This window comes from Typha angustifolia, chromosome 9, assembly GCF_048772165.1.
Source record: "Typha angustifolia cultivar Huaian chromosome 9, ASM4877216v1, whole genome shotgun sequence".
Classification (NCBI taxonomy): Eukaryota; Viridiplantae; Streptophyta; class Magnoliopsida; order Poales; family Typhaceae; genus Typha; species Typha angustifolia.
Window position 1 is genome coordinate 12,954,490 of NC_133247.1, and position 22,847 is coordinate 12,977,336.

General features: G+C 36.7%; 1 protein-coding gene across 2 annotated transcripts; it reads right to left on the bottom strand.

The window, feature by feature from the left end:
• Positions 1 to 317: 317 nt before the first annotated feature.
• LOC140766890 (cell division cycle protein 27 homolog B-like) lies at positions 318 to 22,786 on the bottom strand. 2 transcript variants are annotated; one of them, XM_073106563.1, is made up of 17 exons: positions 22,679 to 22,786; positions 22,462 to 22,636; positions 21,959 to 22,031; positions 21,669 to 21,778; positions 18,027 to 18,073; positions 16,190 to 16,287; positions 14,865 to 15,154; positions 14,246 to 14,392; positions 13,849 to 14,086; positions 12,827 to 13,044; positions 12,687 to 12,752; positions 11,907 to 12,026; positions 4,291 to 4,367; positions 1,801 to 1,920; positions 1,455 to 1,674; positions 1,025 to 1,306; positions 318 to 817 (listed from the first exon to the last, which is right to left on the bottom strand). In XM_073106563.1, exons 2-17 carry the CDS (start codon positions 22,564 to 22,566, stop codon positions 770 to 772), a joined length of 2,259 nt encoding a protein of 752 aa, XP_072962664.1. In that variant the 5' UTR covers positions 22,567 to 22,636; positions 22,679 to 22,786; the 3' UTR covers positions 318 to 769. The 2 variants fall into 2 exon arrangements, with proteins under 2 accessions (XP_072962664.1, XP_072962662.1); XM_073106561.1 differs by having other exon boundaries at positions 22,462 to 22,702.
• Between the last annotated feature and the right edge of the window lie 61 nt (positions 22,787 to 22,847).

Below are 22,847 nucleotides of genomic sequence, written 5' to 3' on the forward strand. Positions count from 1 at the left end.
TAATTGCAAATTGCAAACCATGACCCCAATGTCAATTGCAAATTGCAATGTCAAGAGTCAACTCCAAAACATAATAAGGATACACATGTCATGTAGTTGCTCGTGTAACTTACATGACAACTTATAGATTATGTATGTTTTGAGATTCACTAGTTCTGGTGAGTTTATGCATCAAAAACTAAGGAGATTAAACATGTCAGCAACTGTAGCATGCTTCTAACTTACTTAAAATGCCACCTCAAATTTGTTAGATATCTTGAGAGAACAAAAAAAAAATCCTAAACAAAGAATCGACTGAGGAAAGACTGACCTCACAGTTGATGTTCATGGAAAGCTTTTTATCTTTTTGTAATTTTGTATGGGAGTAAGTTGTCACCGATGTTAGGGTCCTGTAGTGTGGACCCACCTTCTTGCTGAATCTGTTCATTATTGGCTATTACAAGATACTACTAGAAAAATGATAGTCCAAGCATACAAACGGATTCCTTGTAAAAGAAAGGAGGTAAAAGAATAGAAAAAGCATACAATGAGACTCGCCTCTTACGACCCTATCATTTGGGATGCTCTGCCTGAATCTGTCATTCCTCTACTAATAACTGAGCTACAAAACTGAAAGTTGATGCCGCACTCGTCGTAAGAGAAATCCATGTGCAACTGAGAAATAACTCAACGTTATCCACTTCTTTTCTCTCCAAGATAACTCGAAAGCACAAGCCAACCGAGCTATGCGCACAAGGAACTCTTGCCGTTCCTTTGGTGTACTTGAAATCTAAAGGTCTTCCATTTCATCTGGTAGGTATAACTTCTCCATTGCCGACTGCCAAAGATGTATAAATGGATGACTTAATATGCATGAATGCTGATTGTAGAAAGAAAAATTAAGGCAATTCTTCCATGCATCTTTTAAAGATAACAAGCAATGTTTACCACAATTAACAGACTCTGTAGATATTCATTTCAAGGAGTACAGGTCTGTCATCTTCATTTTATAATTCGGATCAGCAGGAAAGTTTGAAAGAGATACCTTAATTGCAGCAACATCAGCAGCAGGAGGCTTCAAATCCAATGCAAGACCGAAATAGTACATTGCCTTGTCATGAATATTAAGTTGCTTGTAAATCTTTCCCATCAACGCATACAGACTACTCTCACGAGGCACATACTCCTTTAGTTGATCTAACTCCTCCAAAGCTTCATCATATTTTTCGAGACTTAGAAGTATCTGAGCCTTTTGGTACATAGGGAGTGGATTCTTCTTATCAGCTGATATAGCCTGTTCCATCATCTTCAGTGCATCCCCATCCCTCTGCAAAATTTGAATTCACAAGTAACGACAAGAGTCTCAGACAGTTTAGCCCATGGATGCATGATAATTAGCAGCAAGCATTGATCATAAAGAGGACAAATATGAGGTCAAAGACTGATTGAATTGTTTTAAAGCATTAGCTATAGACCTTCAATGAGTGTAATGCCATTCCCAGATAACACATAAGAACTGAAGAGCGCGGATTTATATAAAATGCTCTTCGAAAATGATGCTCCGCAAACTCAAATTTCTCTTGGCGAAGGTATACCACGCCAAGGCCATACCAGGAATTATAATGCCTTTCATCAACCTGCAGTGCACTTTGGTAGCACTTTATCCCATTCTCAAAATCCTCCAAAGCAGCATATCTGCAAAATGTAGCAAGGATATAAATATGGGGTTTGAAAGCAGACAGAACTGAAGACTGTCATTAATGCATAACAACTGGGGAAAAAAAGAAAACAATTGAAACAGTAAGGTAACTAAAAGCATACTCATGGCCACAAAGTGTGTGAGCATATGCAAATCTTGAATCCAGATGCACTGCACGCTGAAAATTTTTCAATGCAGTCTCATGATCTTTTTGCAAGCTATAGCAGTTTCCCACAGCACACCTACATAAGATTCAATTAGATTATACATCTAAAAAGCATAACAAAAATAAGCAACAGTGAACATGTACATTACAGGACAAGCAGAGGAAGCGCCTTTGTTTCAAGATAACTATGTTAGGTGAACTATGTCTCAGCCAGACAAAGCAACCATCTCTGCTAAACATAGTTGTCTAAAACTTAAATAAGAGCAAAATTATATGCAGACAGGAGATAATGAGCTAAGGTTAAGACAACATTAGCAGCTATCAATATAATTTGGGACTTTTCTAAATGAACTTTGTTTTAGATCAACAGTCATAAAGATGTCCAAACATGTTGAAATTACAGAGGAATGATATTACAAGGGAAAATAATAAAATATCAAAAAGTTATCAACCATTTGCTATCTATTTTCTGAACACCAACTGTGGCTTCTCCTCCTGAACTGACTGATGCGATATTCAACTCAATAAAAGACAATTCATATGATAGCCCAGAAACAGTGAAGTATATAAACAAAAAATGATTCCATAAATTTCCTTATAAAGTTGTCTGGAAAAAATAAACAATTACATAACGATACACGGGCAAAACTAGACACGAGATAATAAGGATTCTGGATATACATTCTTCAGAAACTTAAAACAAATTACAGTAGATACTACAAGTCAATCAAATTATCAGATTCTAACAGAATCATGTGTAGTAATTATTTGTCTCTTTTAAAATTTAGTTCTTCCTTCAAATGGACTATTAAAAAAATGTCACTTTAATTTACATTTTTACTGATACTTATTATTTCTCTAACCACCTTGCTGATGAAAGAGAAAAGGGAAAAGATATGGAAATAAAGTATAGAGTAATAAAGTTCCAAGTTGTCTGAAGGTTGCTACTGAACCTGATTAATAACAAGTCAGCAAGCACTGGCAAAGGTATCTGGAATAAACTGTTAACTTTAAAGCCATCATGGAGAATTTGGATGGCAGCATTATTTTGATCCGTTTGGCTTGAGAGGAATATCAGAACTTTTAATAATACTAAGACAAAGCAAGCTTTGGACTTAGTTCATCACATTAATAATGTCTTCATATGTTGGACAGGTATTAAGAGGGAGCAGCTGCAGAAAAAAGCTAAGTTGCAGTTCTATGGAAGGCGAAAGGACACGATCACTATTGAAGACGAGGACTAGTCTAAAGTTTGGTTATTCTGTGTTTAGACTTTCTGGTTTTGTTTTGGATGTGAGATGATCAATACCTCACTGAGTTGTTCACTACTGTGGATGTTCATGGTTAGTATCTGCTTCATGTAGATATGTTTTGGCTGTTCCGAAATGAAATGCAGCCATATTTTGGGTTTTCTCAACAAAAAAAACGAAAAAGTTAAAACTGTAAGCTTATGAACTGATTGCCATTTCTTCAAATCATTATCATGGCAAAGAGCAAAGTTTCTTATTCATTGCGGCACATATAACAGATACTCTTCCCTAGCAGATCATATAAATCATCATCCTTCCAATAGTTTTCAGATCACATCATTCAGAAGCCTGATATGCAGAAATACAGCACCAGTGACAATTGGCAAAAGATTATACCAATATTTTAGAAGCACCTCAAAGAAGGTTTCTTTTCTTTTCTTTTCTTTTCTTTTCTAGAAAATGCAGGTATCACCATAATTCCTTAAAGGAACCTTGTTGATCACCAGATAAATGTCAGTAATGGAAAGTGATTGTGGTATCATCATTAGTTGGGCATATGGAAACAAACAGCGCTACTTGTCTGAACATTACATGAGAAATTAGTGATGAAGGATGCACCGATGCGGTACAGATAAAGATTGAATACACACTGATGTGAAAGATGGCATTTTGTTGGTTCTTCCTCTGTAACATATTGTATATCACTCTAACTAAGGTGAGAGCAATTTCTTCTAACATGCTTATCTATAGAATCCCTTTATCTCCATGAATCTTTCTTTTTCTTTAACTGCATTTTGCATAATATAACTTGTCATTTTAAATGCTTTCATTTATTTACACAAAGGCCCATAACAAAGATGTTTCAGCCACTTCTTTCCAGATAGTCAGACAAGTAGACACTTGGTGCTTCATTAAGCACAGTGAGCATAATCAGAAATATGATCTAATCAACCGCTTCTAGGAAATCCCAAAATTGAATTATTGTCAAGCACATTTAGATTATTCAGTTCAGTACCATTCCTGCAATATGTAATAGAGCATCTTATGAAAATGCCTATTTAGCTACATGAAAATCAGCAGATTGTCTATAAGACATATATAACACCCCTAGGACAGAAATCAAACATTTCTTAGAAAGCAATCCTGTGAAAAGACAGCTTTAGAATTTCTTACTTTAAGGGTATTAAAATGCATACCATGCTTGGGGAGACAATCGATCAATAGAGATAAGCTCTTGAGCAAGGTAGCTTAACTTCATTTCCTCCTTCAAATGCTGCCAAACATAGCAAGAAAATTTTGATATAAATTTAGAAGTTTTTAACCAGCACTAAGAAATAATAGTTCTCAATATAATTATAAATGTAGGGGTACTATTACTTTATATATTGGGGTGGTGGGGGGGTGGGACATTCTTTTTTCCTTCTTTTAGATGGGTAGACAATATAATACACTTAATACTTCAACTATAATTAACCAAGCTAAAGAAAGAGTAGCTAAATGAAGGTAGATGACTAACAGATAAAACCTAAACAAGATAGACATTTGCCAATCATTCACTTTGGATATTAATATAGGAGGTAACGTTCTGAAAAAAAAACATACATGACCAGCAACAACCAAAGGTAAACCAAAAAAAAAAAAACTTGGCAGGGCTCTCTCCCCCTGAGAAACTAAATCATTTGACGTGCTTGGTGCAAACACTACTTTTAGGCACGTGTACTCACGTAGACATAGGAAGGCAGCCATCCAGTGACATTTTTGTTGAGCGATAAGTCGTGAGGGAGAGATTTTAGTCTTTGTACATTATGGGCATTTTAGTCTTTTGTCATTTTTAGGGTTTGCCTATATAAAGACTTGTTATGTTATCACTTGAGGTTAATGAATATTTACAGATTTTGAGATTGTCTTTTTTTTTCCCTTTTGTTGATGGATTTCAACAGCCCATTGGTGGATTCCATAGGTTTGTTCTTCTTCTTCTCGATTAACACTATCCTTCTGCATCAGTTTTTTGTATAGTTTATGGACGTCTTGCCTTTCGGATTCTACACCGCGCCTCATTTGTTCTTCGCTCGATCGATCGTCCCATGAACACTACGAAGCCGGGCGCACAACAAGCATGATAAATACCAAATCGTATGACAAGATCACCATCAACGAGAAACAAGAAGAATCCATCATCACCGTCGAACCTCCACGTGATACTTAACTATCATCAAAAGTATGTTGCTCATGTGTTATTCAATAATCCATTGCCAAAGTCGAGATCGGTCTTTCTCTTCATCGTAGATCCCTCAAAAGAAAATAGAGAACGCCTATGTTTTGAAAAATAAATTCCCAAATTCAATTAGCTATTGTTTCTTTATATCTCTAAATTTTGAATTTTGAAATTTCAAAGTTAAGATTTAGGAGATTATTTCCTTGAATATCTTAGGAAATCCTCTCTTTCCTTAATCTTTTAATTTAAATCTTGTTTTATCAAAACTACCCAAACAACCAAATCATCCCAAATTTCGAATAGCCTTTTTCTCCCTCCAAATCAACTCCAACCCAAAATCCAATCCTTCATAATCCATTCAATCCAGGCTAACCCAAACCAACTCAATCACCAATAATCCATTAAACCAAACCCATCAACCCAAACCTATTAACTCAAAACCATCATCCCAAAGCCAAAAAAACCCACATAACCCATTAACCTAATGCAACTCTTCTTCCAACCTGTCCCACTAATCCCATCTCACCTTCAATCACCAGCCCGATCGACCAACCACAAACCCTAGCCATTGCCGGCCTTCATCCTCCAACCGAAACCACCCACCTCAACGTCACCTCATCAAGATCCTTCATTGAGCCAATGTCGCCTCTTCCACAACTAATCGTCTCAATTTAGCTGCCATTCCTCCAACCCACAGGCACGACCTCTTCGCAAGCCTCTGTCCGTTGATCACCACTTTGTTGATCAATGCCTTGCCGAGCAACTCTCATCGGTCTACCAACCATTGTCTGCCACACTATCACCGCCAGCACCGCCTCATTGTCACTTCCTGCCATTACCGCTGCCGCCTTCCCCACTACACCACTGCTGCACCGCCTCTTCACTATATTCGCCTTACCGTGACCACCATTGTCTTCTCCACTACACCACAATCATCACTTCTTCTTGCCACTACCGCCACTGTCGTCACTTACCAACCTCACTGTTACCACCACCGCCTCCTCCACCTACTACCGCTACTACAATTGCTACCTCACAGAACCTCTGTTGAACCTCATTGTTACCACCACTGCCTCCTCCACCTACTACCGCTACTACAATTGCTACCTCACAGAACCTCTGTTGCAGCATCATCGTCACTGCTAACTTCAATGACACCGCCACTGCTATTCCACTTGCCATTGTCATTGCCCATTAAGTTGGATCCCATTGTTATCCTGCCAACCATGTGTTGTCCAACGAATTCGTTGGAACAGGTAACATCCTTCTTCGTTAGTATTACTTAATCATCTTTAGTAGCGTCTGTCTTAATTTTGTGTAGAATTATTCCTTGTGAACTTTGATAGTAATAGTTGAGTGTCACTATTGCCAAACAAAACTCTTATGCCTTATATTACTGTTAAAACACTAAACTTGATATGAATGGGGAAACTAATTTGATTAAATGGAACATCTTAACATGTGGGTCACCATTTAATTACAATGGCGTGTACTGTTGGATTGCAATTAACTATTGAATTTTGACATTTTTTCCAACCAGAAATTTCTTAAAATCGAACTTACATTATTTAGTTTATTACTATTTAAGATTCGTTGCTATCTCTTATCATATCATTGCATTATTAGCATTAGTTGTCACATTCCCCTTTGCATTGTCATTATTCAAAAAAAATTTGCATAAACCCACATAGTGGTCTGGTAGTTTTCAATTCTCAATCCAGATCCATTATGAAATTTAACGCTATGGATGATATTTGAAAATTCATTAAAGAATCCTTTGAAAAATATACCACCAAACTTGATGATATAATACCCGCCTTTAGGCTCTTAAAACTTATCATAAGAGGCATGGGAATGGAATTGATACGGAAGTGTCCAATATGGGAGCTGCACGTGTCGATCCTGACATCGAGACCCCTCAACATGCTCTTAATCCTCCTTACCAAGAAAGAATTCCTAACTGATTCACATGGCGGCGCCATTATCAATATGAAATTGTGGACCCAAAAATTAATAGAACGTTTAGAAACAATACTATTTACAGAGAACATAGAGACCCTGAGGATCAAATAATGAAAAATATTAAGGTGGAAGCTGCCATTTTTTATGGGCAAATGGATACAATGGTGTTCAGCGACTGGATTCATGAAATGGACCACTTCATTCAATGGTATAACTTGTCTAAAGATCGAAAAGTCAGATTTGTCTAAATGAAGCTAATCGAGCATGCCTAATTGTTTTTGCAAAGTAATAAACAGATCTTAATCCAGAGAAATCAACCTCCAATAATTAAAGAAATGAAAGAGAAAAAGAAGAAAAATATCTATCCCATTCTTATCACAACAACTTATTAGACCAATGAAACAATTTTAGGACAAGGGATGAGATAGATGAACGATTACGTGTCTCAATTTGAAGAGTAAATGTTAAGGTGCAACATCGTAGAAGATGAGAGGATGATCTTGAGCCATTTCAGACGCAACATCAACAAAGGAATTAGACGTGAGTTAATTTTTCGAGAAGCAACCACGCTAGACTAGGCCTACACTTCTACGCTAAACTATGAAATGGTCGCTAAGCAACAAGTGTCGAGGCATCCCATGAGTTGAACTCCTTTTAATCTTGCTCCAAATGGAGCTAAAACCCAAACAGCAACATCACTTCGTTGAAACATTCCGAATCTAGTGCCGATTAAACAGGATAGAAGGGAAAAGACATGAATAACACTATGCTTTCCACCGATCCTTGAAGGTGCTATAGATGTAGGTAAATAGGTCATGTGGCTATGCATTGTCCTAACAAAGCTTTATACCTTGAGGAATAGGAGAACATAGTTGAAGAAGATATCGATGAACAAATTCATAAAGCGGACATTAATGCAATGTATGATAGTGATACGGAACATGCCTATGAGGACCATCCGATTGGGGTCGTCAAATGCGCATTGACTCAACTGAAGGAGACTGATAAGGCATCGGAAACATAATTTTTCATACATACCTTAAATGTGGAAATAAAACTGCAAAATATTTGTCAATAGTGGAAGCTACATTGATGCAATTTCTTCTAGTGTTTAGTCCATCTAGGATTAAAATTTACTCCTTACCCAAGTCCTTACAAAGCACCTTGGGTTAACAACTTATCTATTTCCAATAATGAGCATTTATCTTATTCCTATTTAATTTCTTCTGTACAAAAAAGATATTTGATGTGACATCGTACCAATGGATATAGGGCATATCATCTTGGGCTATCTGTGGTTGTTCGATCAGGATGCGACCATTTTTGGTCAACTAAACTTGTGTTCTTTTAGTTTTGACAGTATGAAGATCAAAATTAATCCTATGCACCCCAAACTAGCTAACAAAGATAACAAGAATGCTATTAATCAACAAGGTTTGCATATCATAAATCCAAAAGAATTTGAAAAGGAGGCAAACCGGAATCACACTATTGCTCCACCTCCGAAAGTAACTCCTCTATCAGCAAAATTTTAAGATGTTTTCCCAAAAGATCTACTAGAGCATTTGTCACCCATGCATGATATTCAAAATGCCACTGATTTGATTCCCGAAGCCTCTCTTCCTAATTTGACTCACTATTGAATGAGTACATGGCAAATTACATGTAAATAATGAGCTACTAAATAAAAGATTCGTTCGTGAAAGCCGGAGTCCACGTCCTATCTCTGCCTTATTTACGTCAAAAAATGATGGCTCGTGGTGCATGTACATCGATAGTCGTGCTACCAATAGGATAATGGTCAAGTACCGTTTCTCAATTCCTAAACTTGATAATATGCTTAATATGATGCCTGGAGCTACCATTTTTTTTCAAAATAGACTTTAAAATTGGTTATCACCAGATAAGAATCATCCAGGAGATGAATGATAGTGATGCCTTTTCGACTCTCCGACGAACTAAATACATTTATGCAAGACCTATGACACAAGTGCTCCAACCATTCATGAGCAAATTCTTAGTGTGCACTTTGATGACATCATGATTTATAGTCACTAGAAGAAACAACATTTAGATTATTTGTGCCAAGTCTATCTCGCGCTTCACACTTCAAACCTCTAAGCTCACGAGAAAAGTGCTCGTTTTTTGTAGATCAAGTTATATTCATAGGGCTTATGGTTTCATCTGAAGGAATACGCAAACCTGCAAAAAATCAAAGCAATTCTTGATTTGCTTGAGCCCCAAACTATTCATGATATTTCTAGTTTTCATGGACTTGCTATGTTCTATCGATATTTTATTCACGAGTTCAGTACAGTCATATCCCCAAGTACTAACTACCTCAAAAAGATGATTTTAGTGGACTCGATTTGCAAAGCATTTGAGGAGATAAAGAGGAGAATAACTGAAGCTCCCGTTACATGCCTTCCCAATTTCTCTAAAGCTTTTAAAATGGAAAATGATGCCTTAGAAATTGTAATAGAAGACAACCTTAGTCAAGAACGCCACCATGTTACTTATTTTAACGAAAAGTTAAATGAGGCAAAACAAAGGTATTCCACGTATAATAAAGAATTTTATACGGTTAGTCAAACTCTGCTATACTAGCGTCATTATTTACTCTCGTGCGAATTTGTGCTATACTCCAACCTATGAAGACCTCTGATACCTCAGACCTCGGTTGTTTTGAGTTTAGGGACCACCCCCCCCCCCCCCCCCCCCCCTCACCACCTAACCTGGTTCAGGGATTCCTAACCTGGTTCGGTAATCAAACATCTTTTTATCTTTTTCATATCTAACTAAGTTTATTCTCCAAAAAATCAAAACTAAGAAATGAGACTAACTAATCGAGTTCAAGGTTTAGCTTTAAACTAAAAAATGCCTACATTCTTAGAAGGACTACTCGGCATGGTCGCTGGATTAAAATTTTACAAGTAACACTTTTGTTCTAAAACATAGGGCCAGAATCAAAAACAAGGTGGCTAATGCGCTCAAACGAAGACCTAATCTTCTTTCTATCACAAGTATCACTATCATGGGATTTGACAAGCTGAAAGACGATTATGTCTCATGCCCTAGTTTTGGAGTAGCCTACCTTGTTTTATCAAATGATGCAAACGAATCTCTCAATGACTACTCCCTCTAAGAAAGTTATTTATTTAAGACCAACAAACATTGCATACCTCATACGTTTTTTCAAAATGGCTCATTTTATTCTGTGCATATGCTTAGATTGTTACAAAACTTTATTTTGACCATTTAATCAAACAATATGGTTTACCTAAAGCTATTGTGTCTGATCTAGATGTTTGATTTATGAGTTACTTCTAAAAAAACATTACAGCATATGGTAGGCACAAAACTAAAATTTTCAACAGCTTATCATCTTCAAACTGACGTCAAACAGAGGTTGTCAACCATAGCATGGAAAATCTGTTAACATTGTCTCATGGGTTAGCATAATAGAAATTGGGACTCTATTCTTCCTACAGCTCAATTTGCATATAACTCCATTAAAAGGTATAAGCATGAGTCCATTTCAGGTTGTCCATGGGTATAAAACTCGTAAACCTTTAGACCTTCTTATGCACCGTATTCTATAATCTTGGAATCTATAGAAGTATTTGCATATCATATATATTCATTACATCAAGAGATTAGTAAACGAACTGAAGCTAATAATCTTTAAACTACAAGTCGTTTGCATATACATGCTAAGGGATCCCATTGGAGATCATGTCATGATTTGCATCAAACCCAAGCGATTTCCTTTGCATGCCGCAAGGAAATTGCAAACCCGTAGTGCTGACCTTTTTGGATATTGAAACATGTAGAACTTAATATTTATGTTCTAAATATTCCCTCTGATTATGGCATTAGTTTCACTTTTAATATCGAAGATTTAGTAGCCAATAAACCTTCGGTAATCATCCCCGATGATCCTTATGATGCAGCTACTTCACCCCTCCTAATATACATGTTTCAAACCATCAACACAAAAAGAAAAAATAGATGTTATTTTGGATGAACAGGTAAATCTAACGCTGATGGAGGAGTTCAAAGTTCCTGATCCAAACCTCTAGCAGTTCTACTAGAGCCGCCCTCAACCCTACCTAGGGAGGGCACTACTTTCAGACTCGTGTATTCATGCAGACACAGGAGGGCAGACCATCCAATGATGCTTTGGTTGGACAATGAGTCGTGAGGGAGATTTTCATGATATTTCTCTTTTTGCATTATGGGCATTTTAGTCTTTTGTCTGTTTGAGGTTAATAAATATTTGGAGACTTGGAGATTGTCTACTATTTTTTTCTTGAATTCCAACAGCCCATTGGTAGACTCCATGAGTTTGTTCTTCTTCTCCATTGATATTATTGTTCTATATCAGTGCCGCTTGGTTTCCACCCTTGAAAGATTCTGTTTATGTGACAAATCTAGAATAATCAGTTCTAGCTAATGTATGTTTTCCTGGCTGCTGTAGTAAATAATAATAGATGATAACCTGAAAGCACCAGAATAAACTTTTTGCGCTTTTCCTATGGCTAGGATTATTGAAGTTCCAAAAAAGGAGAAGCTCAATAAATAATAGTAATCATAAAGATAAACTTGCATAGAGAATAACTGAAATTGACTTACATAGAGAACTGTGGAGTAGATATCCATTCCTTCCAAAGTGTATGGTGATAGTCGGCGTGCTAATTCAAAAAAGCGATCAGCCTCAAAATAATCTACTAATTCAAAATGTGCTTTCCCTACCTGCATTAGCCACAGATCACAGATATTCTAAATGAGATCAGAAATAGAAATTGCCAATGTAATCAAAATCAACTGTTTCCAGAAACAAAAGATAAGGTGATAGGTTGGTCAAAAATTGCAATAAATTGTTCTTCACAAAACATATAGTATCTTCTTGGGATAGAAGAAAATAACACCGAGAAACCTAGTACTAAAATGTTTCAGCAATATAAAAGGAAAGTTCATAGCAGTTGCAACAATATTCTTCTCATAACTTAGCTTGAAGGAATATAGTAATTTTCAACTTCAATGTCTTGTGTCTAGCTTCTAGAACAACAGTTATTCTGCTAAAGCAAAACACTAACATCTCAAAACGCAGCATGATCTACCGACTTCCAGTATTTAATAATGAGCTGATGATAATAGAGTAGTTCCCAATTTAGAGCAAACAGGACATCAATTAGGAGAGTAAATTGCCCTCTCAGAAAGTTCTACTTAATATTTCTTCACCAAGGTCCATTATCATGCTTCCATAATTTAACATTCCCATCAACTCTTTTTTTTCCCATTTTGAGGTTTAACAATTCACTGCTCTTGTCCAACAACCACAAAAGATAAAAATATGTCCTGTCGGGCAATCTAACAAAAGAATAGCAATAATGCTTTAAGAAACAAAAGTACCTGGGATAGCACCCATCCAGTATTAAAATGTTTTTCTGAAAGTTTTAGGTAAGCTTCCAATGCTTCCTGCCAAGGTCATGAATCTAACATCAATATGATTATCAAAGCAAATTTGTTTTATACCTACTAAATTGCAATACCTGGCACCTATACAAACATGAAAGCCTGTAGCCTTCTCCAAGGGTTCGCAGAAGGCCCAACAGATTCTGAATACCACTTAGCAATCTTGAGTCATGAGCCAAAATTCCACCAGTTGTATCTTGCTCAAAGCATCTGCCATCAGCTACATTTGATGTATCAGATGAAGCTGTTGCCATACTATCTCCCCGGCAAACATCAAAACCCTCAGGTCTCCTCCCTGTAGAAGTTTTTGCTAGATTAGTATTGCAATTTTTGTTGATGACTAAACAGAATATAATAGACTACAAATTGCAGCACAAATAAAGTATAAAGTCACTAGAGGAAGGACAGGTTAGTGTACATATACTACATTCATTGGATTCAGGAGATTTACCTTTCAAATGACCTCAAAAGGGAACACCTGGGCCAACGAATTGCCCATAATGTACAAAAAAACAGAAAAAAAAAAAACTGCATAACCTTCTAAGGCACCATCTTCCATAGGAACAACCAAGACACTCTATGTTCTAAGATAAAGTGATAACTCTCTTATCAAGCAGAGATTACATGTGTAGGTTCTTCGAACTAATTGAAAAATCATATCATACATATCACATGAGTATTAAAAAGAATAAGATGGTTGGAATCCATAATGCAGAAAAGTCATATATTAGAGGCAACCATAGCAACAAATTCTTTGGCTAGTCCTGACTCATAAAATGAGCCTTTTGTCAAAGAAATGAGCTTAGTTTGAACTTAAGATTTTTGTTTTTTATACTAATCGATGATCTTACAAGACACCTATCTTTCATCTTTAGTAGCGTCATATGTAAGAAAACTGCAAATATAGATGTACATGTGTAAATAGAGACACACATACATGCATTCTGAATTAACAGCATGAGTTCAGTCTAAGTGAACTCTCACACAGCAGCATAGTCATACAACTTTATGAGAAGGTCAGAACATGATTGACATTCGAATAAACCACTGAAAATATTAAATTTTAATTTTATATTTCCAAAATCTATACTGATATCACCTTCCTCAAAACTTTCAGTAGACCATTGTTGTCCTTTTCTAACTATGACAGAACGTAAGGCTGCCGAAGTCATTTTTGATGATGAGAACGAAGAGTATCCTCCTAGAAGTTTAGCTGAAGAATGATTTACTCCATTTCCTCCCATTTGTGAGGCACTAAAGTTTGTATTGGCTGTTGCTTCTCCAGAAAGTCTTGTACTCCTTCGAGGTCCTGAATCAGAGAATAATCTCCCAGAGACCTGCAAAGGGATGTTAATGTTAAGAATGACAATAAGCAAGATAACGAACAGAGAGTCATTTGGCTATATGCTAAATATGCTAAATTTTCCAAAACAGAATAACTTTGAGGAAGAGGAGCAAAGAATATATAGAAACATAAATTGGTAAATAATAACCACCTTACGTAGTTTTGCTTCATCCATGTATTTTCTTCGAGGTGCTTGGATTGCTGCATTTATGTTTGACCTGATAGGGGCGTCACCGCCCACTGAATTTAAATATATCTGAGGATTTCTACATACAGGTGGTGGAGCTACTCCAGAAATCTGTCAAAATAAGAAAGTGAATGATGACCTGCACTAAGCCACCACCAAGATGAAATCACAAATTGCAAGTGGAGAATTTATTTTCTTCATATAGTTTTAGGGCAAAAGGAATATAATGACATGCTAAAAGGACAGAGTACAGTAAATGCACAGAGATTCCATAAATTCAAATAAAAGGAATCCTGAGAGAGATCTCCAAGGAGATTGGATTTCTACACATAAGTCTGTAATAACCAACAACTTAGAGATAGAGGTGGCCAACTTTAAAGACATCCAAATGGAATATTATGAACTTTTACATTTTTAAATCATAACACAGTTGTAGTGGGAAAAAAGTTATGGGGTTCAAAAACAGAGTATCGCATTCAGTCTAATTTTCGGACATTGCACTTAAATGTACAATAGATACATAAAATAATTACATTGCCAAGAAAATGGTCCACTAGAGTTGTCTTTAAGAGATAATGCTGACCTGTGTTACTGTCGGGGATGGAGTATCATATTGTGCTACATTAGAGGGCATACAGTTTGCTGCTAGCGCAATGCCATGAGGATAACCAGGTACCTCTCTTTTGTTGTTAGAGTGCAGTTGTTTTGATTGTCTAGGACTTGTATCCCCCAAGTCCATTGATACACTTGAAGATGGACCTCGATTTTCATTAGATGTATTCAACTTCTGCAAACTTAACTCAGACAAATGCTGCTGTTGGATACGTAGAGCAGCCGCATCATTAAAACATTCATTCGCCTCTTCTGCAGCACCTGCAAAATGAAATTGTAAAGACTTGAGTATAACTAGGTGAAGAAGAAAATTGACAGATCAAATTATTCAGTAAACAATGTGCAGTATCTTCACTTAATATGGACTATAATTCAGCATCATAATCCAAAAGTCTTTCCAACTGTGGCTTGGCTAGAGCACAACTCAATGATGAGAAGGCTCCAAACGTATTGCCTTTTTTTAATGACCAGCTGTCAACCTCACTGTAAAGCTCTAAAGTTGGGGGCAAATTCCTGGCCAAAGCAAGAATCAGATAAGATAGGGAATTGCCAGAAAAGCTACAAGGTGAATTGAAGTGATAGCCGCATGCAATCAAGGAGAATCCCTTCAGGAATGTCCTTTAGGAATGGAAACACCCTAGATGAAGGAGAAAGATAACAAGATTTTCCTTTAGGGAAGGAATAGATGAGCCAAGAACTAAACAGATCATAATCCCACAAAAGCTATTCATAAAATATTCTCTCTCTGCATTGACAATTTTGTAAGGACACAAAACGACAAATCATAACTAGCAGTTTAAACCAAAAGGCAGATATCTGCATTATGACTGTTTAATGAACATCATGAGGAATATGTGCCATGGAACTGAGCAAGACTGCCCAAGTTGCATCCCACCTCCAACAATATCAAAAACTACAAAATATGGATACCATCACCCACTTTAAATATAATCCTATCACTGAAACCAAGCAGGCAAACATCACACAACCACATTATGTTATCAACTGCAGTGAAAGTCTATGAATGCCAGTGTATTTTAAAAAGATGTGTTCGATGGTCCTTTCCATGATTACAGCCAATATTAAATATATACACAAACACATACACACATACAGAGTAACTTCCCTGAAATTTCCTCTACTACAGAGTTTCTTAGGAGATAAAGAAAATGAATTATATACAATTTCTAAACATCTATCAAGCAGAACAACAAAATTAAATATTTACTAGCTAAAGCTGTCAGTGTAAAGCAGAAAGTTGTAACAAGAGTTGGCAATCAGATGCAATAGACTTACCTAGTACACACAATTCCTCATATGCAGCCCATAATAGAGGATCTGCAGACAATGCTTGCACAAAGTGATCAACTGCAGCCATCCTTCTGCCAGTGTACCTATAAGATAGAAGCCCAATACTACAAATTATTAAGGCTGGCATGGCTGCTAAAGTTAAATGAGTCACTTGATACACAGCCACAGATCCACTGAACACAAGAGTTGAACATTATTTTACAAGACTTTTGTCTTAACACTTAGGCTCCCGCCTTAGAATATGACTAGGCTCTGCTTAAGTCCCGCCTAAGTGACCATCTTAGCATCTCGTATCATATTTTAGTATGTAGATTGACCCCGAAATTTAAAATTAATATGCATGTTGATAAATTAATGAATTCTAATAGCTTACTATTGTTCTTAACAAGAATGTGTTAGTACATTGTTTAGATTGTATCATTGTAGATATTAATTTTAACTTCTTCTCTAACTATTATTTGTTTTGTTTCTTTATCTTTTAAGATTGAATTCTAGGCGTATTCTTGTCCGTCCGTCAACCATCTATAGCCTTTTAAAAACTTGCAGTTGAAGCAGTATTTGTAGACAAAGAATGCATTGACTCAAGGAAGAAACAACAATATCAGAAATCCAGAATAAAAAGATATTAAAGAATATAGAAGAACAATAATCTGTTATGGAAGCTCAAAACTTTTGGACAAGCTTGACCATAAAGAGGTAGCTGTTGTTCAAGTTAAAACCAAACGAATGTAGTCAAAGTTACTTCTCATTAAACTATGTATATACAATATGTATCAAAATTGTCAAAGGCACTCCATTATTAAAAGTGAGCACTTACACATATATTGCCAACAAAAAGCAGCAATGTGCAGCTGCATCATTTTTTCCTTTTCCTGTCTGTCTGTTTGCTTAATTTTTTAAAGAAAAAAATCTCTGTTCAATTAGAAGTTACCAAACTTTCCACACAAAAATAACATTTCAAAGCAGGAAGATCTCTAATACTACTTGTTTCCATTAGCCTAACAACAAAATAAAAGTACACTATTACCAACCAATGGACTTTGAAGTTTTATTGCAGAATCTTCTCTTAACTAACTAAAACCACAATTCCATAACAAGGAAATATTCTGAGCCAAAATACAAGAATAAGTTTTAATCCTTCCTATTCCTTCCTCTCATCTTTAAATCACTCCAATAGTCTCATCTATTAGAAAAATGTAATGGAACTATGAAACCTTGCAAGATCAATAATAATGCAGGCAATGTGCCAAAACAGCCATAACTTAAGGCCCAAATCATTGTCTTCTAATGCAACAGTAGCTTTTATAGACTTATAATATCAATTCTCTTCATACAACTTTTAGCATAGTAGCTCATCAATATCCACTTCGGCTAGCATAAACATAAAACTGAAGATGGCAAGTTTTAGTGCCAATGAGTTTGCAAATTGATCATAGAGAGCATGGCATTAATACCATAACAAACTTATCGATAAATATTTCCATTCCAATGCTGAATTAGAAAAGATTATTCTAACATTAATAGATTCCTCTTCCCCAAACCCCAAACCCTGCGTAAGTGGGAACCTCATGCATTGGGCTGCCATTTTATTCTATTATTAATGACTAATTTTCAGCCAAGCAATGTCTCGTTAGCAATTTACACTATTCATAATAACAACTTTAGCAATTTACTATATTCATAACAACTTCAGACAAATTGAAATTGAACCCCATGTAGAAATGCAAACAGTGAAGCATAGATCTAAAAGGCAGCTAAACTAAAATTCAGGATAATGGAATTAAGATATACAGATAAAATAAACTGCATATAAGTTAGGAACCTATAAATGAGTCCGAGAAGATAGTGTCCAGCTGCTCCATTAGGAACCTGAAAAATAGGAAGTAGAGTAAATAACAGCAGCAAGTCATTACCTTGCAAAAGAAGAATGCCAAGAACAAGACAAGAGGGAAATCATCAATAGTTACAGAATCTATCAATAACCATAATATCTCTTAATCCAAGGCAGCAAACAACTATGGGAGGATTATTGGCCACGAGCAACAATTCCAAAACTCAGTATTTGGGATCGGGATCGGTCATTCAGAAAAACGATACGCATCGGCCGTATCGGTCGTATCGGCCACCAGTATCAGATCAAACTATTTTTTAATCATATAAATCATAGATATTATTTAAAAATACAGGAAAATTTTAAAAAATTTAGAAAAATGATAAGAAAATAATCATTATTTATATGAAGTTTAAAAACTAAAAACAATATTAACTTATTTAAACTTTGATGAAACCAAGTTGGCTATCTCTTTTCTTTCCTCTTCTTTTTTTTCTTTCCTTTATCTATTACTGCTGAGGCAAATTTATTTATTTTTTATTTTCTTTCCTTTCTTCTCTCTACCTTCTCTCTCTTATTGCCACAAGGCAAATTTTATTTTTTTTATTTCTTCTCTCTCCCTCTTCTTTCTCTCTTTCTTTCTCAATCTCTCTTTTTCTCCCTCTCTTACTACTGCAAAGTAATTATTTTTCTCTGATTTTTTTCATTTCTTCTCTTTTCCCCTCAATCTCTTCCTCCTTCTCTTGCTCTTAATCCCTCTCAATCTCTTCCTCGCTGTGTCTCTCTCTCACTCTCCACTCTCTCTCTCGTCTCTCAATCTCACTCTCTCTCTCGTCTCTCAATCTCACTCTCTATCACTGTCGTAGAGGAAGAAGAGAGAGGGAGACACTAGAAGGAGAAAGTAGAGAGAAATAAGAGAGATGAGGCACCAGTGAGAGAAAAAATGAAAAGAAATTAGAGAGAGAAGAGAGATGGAGTGAGAGAAGAGAGCGGGAGAGCCTATATCAGGCAAGATCAGCTGATATGGATCAAATATCAACCGATCCAGCCGATACGTTGCCGAAACCAATCATTAGATTAGTTTCGACGACCAAACCTGATCAGTTTGGGATCGACCGAAACTTGAAACCATGCAAAAATTACTAGCACAGTATAAAAAAAATTATGAAGCAACAACTCAACCAATGATCATGTCAATACCTTAAGCATGCAGATCAATTACATTCCTCAAGGGTATAAATGTTCTGATAATAACAAAGTATTATGTGGCTCATTGCATTTAGCACACTTTTTGGATACTTTGCAGGAAGTTGTTATGATAATTTACAAGCCACAATTCAAGAGAAGATGACAGTACTTATGCAATCAAATTGAAGAGAGGTAAGCAATTTCACTCTTCAATTGGGTAAAATATTTCTTTCTTATTAAAAATGAGAACTTAGCATAAATGGGTTGGGACTATAGTTTTAAAGATCATATTTTGGAGTTCATATGAAAATTCATTAGGCTTTTGACCCCTAGAAAAAGCAAAATATTGGGTCGAAACCAACAATGGTCATGTTGACCGACACACCCCATGCCGACAGCGTACTAGTACGTGGCACGAAGGGTGCCGCACGGCACCTCTCATGCCGTCGACCTCGTTGTCAACATTCTTCCCTGACCTCGCCATCACTGTACCTCGCCGATCTCGCACCATCCCCGCCCTTCGCGGATCTTGCACCATCCCCGCTCTTCGCCGATCTCGCTATCGTCTGAGTTAGAGGTGTCGCTCGTGTTGAAGCCCTAGCTCGAAGAGGAAGAAGAGCGGATAGGTCGGGTCATCAAGTTTGGATAAAAACTTAAGTTGCGGATCTATACTTCTAACTCGAACGATGGCGAGATCGGCGATGTGCGGCGACGACAAGGTCAGCAAAGAGCGATGACAACGAGGTCGACCATAGGAGAGGTGCCATGTGGCACCCCTCGTGCCACGTGTCGATATGCTGCTAGAACAATAAGTGTCGATGACAAGCATCAACGGCGAACGGCAAAAGGTGAAGGTAAGTGGTCTACCTCATTTCTTCTCTCTCTCTCTCTCTCTCTCTCTCTCTCTCTCTCTCTCTCTCTCTCTCTCTCTTGCGGCACAGCCAGCACGTGACATGTCGTGCAAACCGGTGGTCAACACAAGCCATGCCATGGCACAACCATCCATGGTTAAAACTAATTGATTTCAGCTGATAATTGTTGAAATAAAGGTCAAGATAAAAAATTTGCAAGTTTTGGCCTTGCTCTATAATTTTCAGCCTTGATTTATGAGTTTTTGATGGTACTACAAAATTATTTGTATGAATATCATTGTTCATCTTCCTATCTTTTCTCGAATTATTATTACTCAGTAAATCATTTTGATGTTTTTAGTTTTTAGTTTTTTGTATATGTGAGTAAGGACATCAGTGACGGACCAAACTACAGAAGCTTACAAAAGAACATAACCAAGGACAAATCCTTTTATTTGAAAAGAGGGTTGAAAGGTGGAAACGGAAAATGTATAATATCAAAGAAAAAGGAAGAGATAGCTTAATTTAGAATTCTATAGCATGTTTTATAACCAAGCTCTAGTGCCAATCTACTGTATCATGAGTAAGAAATCTTTTACCAAGGAAATAGATGCTTTCTTTCAGTATATGTTATCTTTCGTGTGAAGATCAAAATTTTAGGCAACATCATTTTCATCAATTTTTTATCTATGCTGTAGAGTATTGATCTACAATCTCTTGGCAAAAAGGAAGAGAGGAAAATAACATATATACAGAATAACCTTGTTTCTAAAAATCCAAATAGGATCCTATTGCATGTTTTACTATCGCCGCTATAGGACCAATCCTTTATATCAAACCAATCAAAAAAAAATTAGCAGTTCCAAGGTAAACAGAGGTTTCATTTCTCAATATGCATGTTTACACGTACAGTCAAAATTTTAGATAATTTCACAATGATGTCACTACACTAAGGAGTGTTTTTTGTAGCCTCTGGTACAAATGAAGAGATGAAGAGCTTAGAGATAACTTGATCATAAAATCCTAACAAGAATTCCAAGTATCAATCTATTTGTATCAAGCAGGATCAGCCATTTTAAGCAGCTCTATGGAACTCAGAGGCTTTGCTTTGGTATATGCTTCCCACACGAAAGAATAAGACAATGATACTGCTACATCTTCTACATATATTTATGACCTTCTGGTCTAAAGGAAGAGAAGAACAGTAGGTTTGGCATTCCCTTTCTGTTTTCAATTCATATTTTCATGTAAAAGTTTGCATGTGTTACAATTCTGAAAATGCTGTGTAAGACCCACAATTGGCCTTTCTGTTTTTGTATTCTAGAACTTGAAAATAGAAGCACATTAACTTGCATGTGCTGTTTGCATGCAGAGTTCATGGGAAATGAGGAGAAAAGAGAAGGATGATCTGATGCCCAACCAACTACTTAAAAAATTCAGCAACAAGTATCAAAACAGAAGTAAAGTGAAGCAACTAAATATCCTCCTACTTTTAGTTCTTCGACTTTCAGGCAAGAACAAGAGAAACAAAGTATTGAGGCACGTAGAATTCGAGATAAAAATGTACTCAATTGTGAGAAGAGCAACTACATACCTCGGTATTGGGCTCATTGGCTGGACACAATGCTGCTTCTGCATCACGAAGGAGATTCATCTGAAAGCATGATACCGCAAACAAGTACCTGGACTGCGGCAACTTCGTACCTTCACAACTCAAATCAAAGACCAAAAAGGAGAATAAGATTCACAAAATAAGTTTTCCGAAAGCAAGCGATAATAACCAATAGAGCAACTTAATTAAACTACAGAATTCAGTGAGCTTTTGATCATCATATTCATAAACACTGTAAAGATTCAAGATTTTCCACTACCAAAATATGTTACCTTTCAGAATATGGTATGCACAGTAGGCCTGATTATTGTGCAAGTAGCAAGTCGCCAGAAGTTGCAAGTTTAGCTGTATTGCAAAGTTCCATCACAAAAAATCACTACAAATGTTAGAACAAAATCACACACTACCCACTAAATCCTAGCTCACAGTAAGACTTCGCAACTAAAATAGCAATTCAAATACAGGCAAACCCAAAGAAAAGACCCCCAAAATCACCAGCTCAACAATGACTACTAGCAAGAAACACCAAGAATAACGCAAACTCATCTCAGCTTTCAACCCACCAAACCCACGTTTACTCCCAAACGAAAAAAAAAACTTGGAAAAGAAAAAGTAACTAAAGGAAAACAAAGAATGAATACAATCTCACCAAGAAAAATGGAGCTCAAGAAAGCCCCAGAAGTAGAACAACAACTCCGAAGGCAGAAAGAAGCAAAGATCCAAGAAAAAGATGCGATTTGAAAGACAGGAAAAGAAGTAGGAAGAAAAAGGAAACCTCAGAGGGGAATTCGGCGCAAAGGCGCTCGCAGAGGAAGATGGCGTTGCGGTGCATGAAGAGGCGGAGGCTGCTCTGCACGCGATCCACCATTAGGGTTTCCATCTCTCCCTCGGTAGAGATCTATCTCTCTCACTCTCTCCTTTCTTGGCGAGGCGGGGGAGAGAGAACGAGCAGAGAGAGAGAGAGAGAGAGAGAGAGAGAGAGAGAGAGAGAGAGAGAGAGAGAGAGAGAGAGAGAGAGAGAGAGCTTGGAATCGAGAGGGCAGAGGGTTTGGGGGATTTGGGGGTTTCTTTCTTGAATTTGGATCTTTTATTTGAAACTGGACCTTTGTGTTTATTAATCCTGAACCGTCTGATTCCGGGGATCTTGATCGAGGGTCCGCT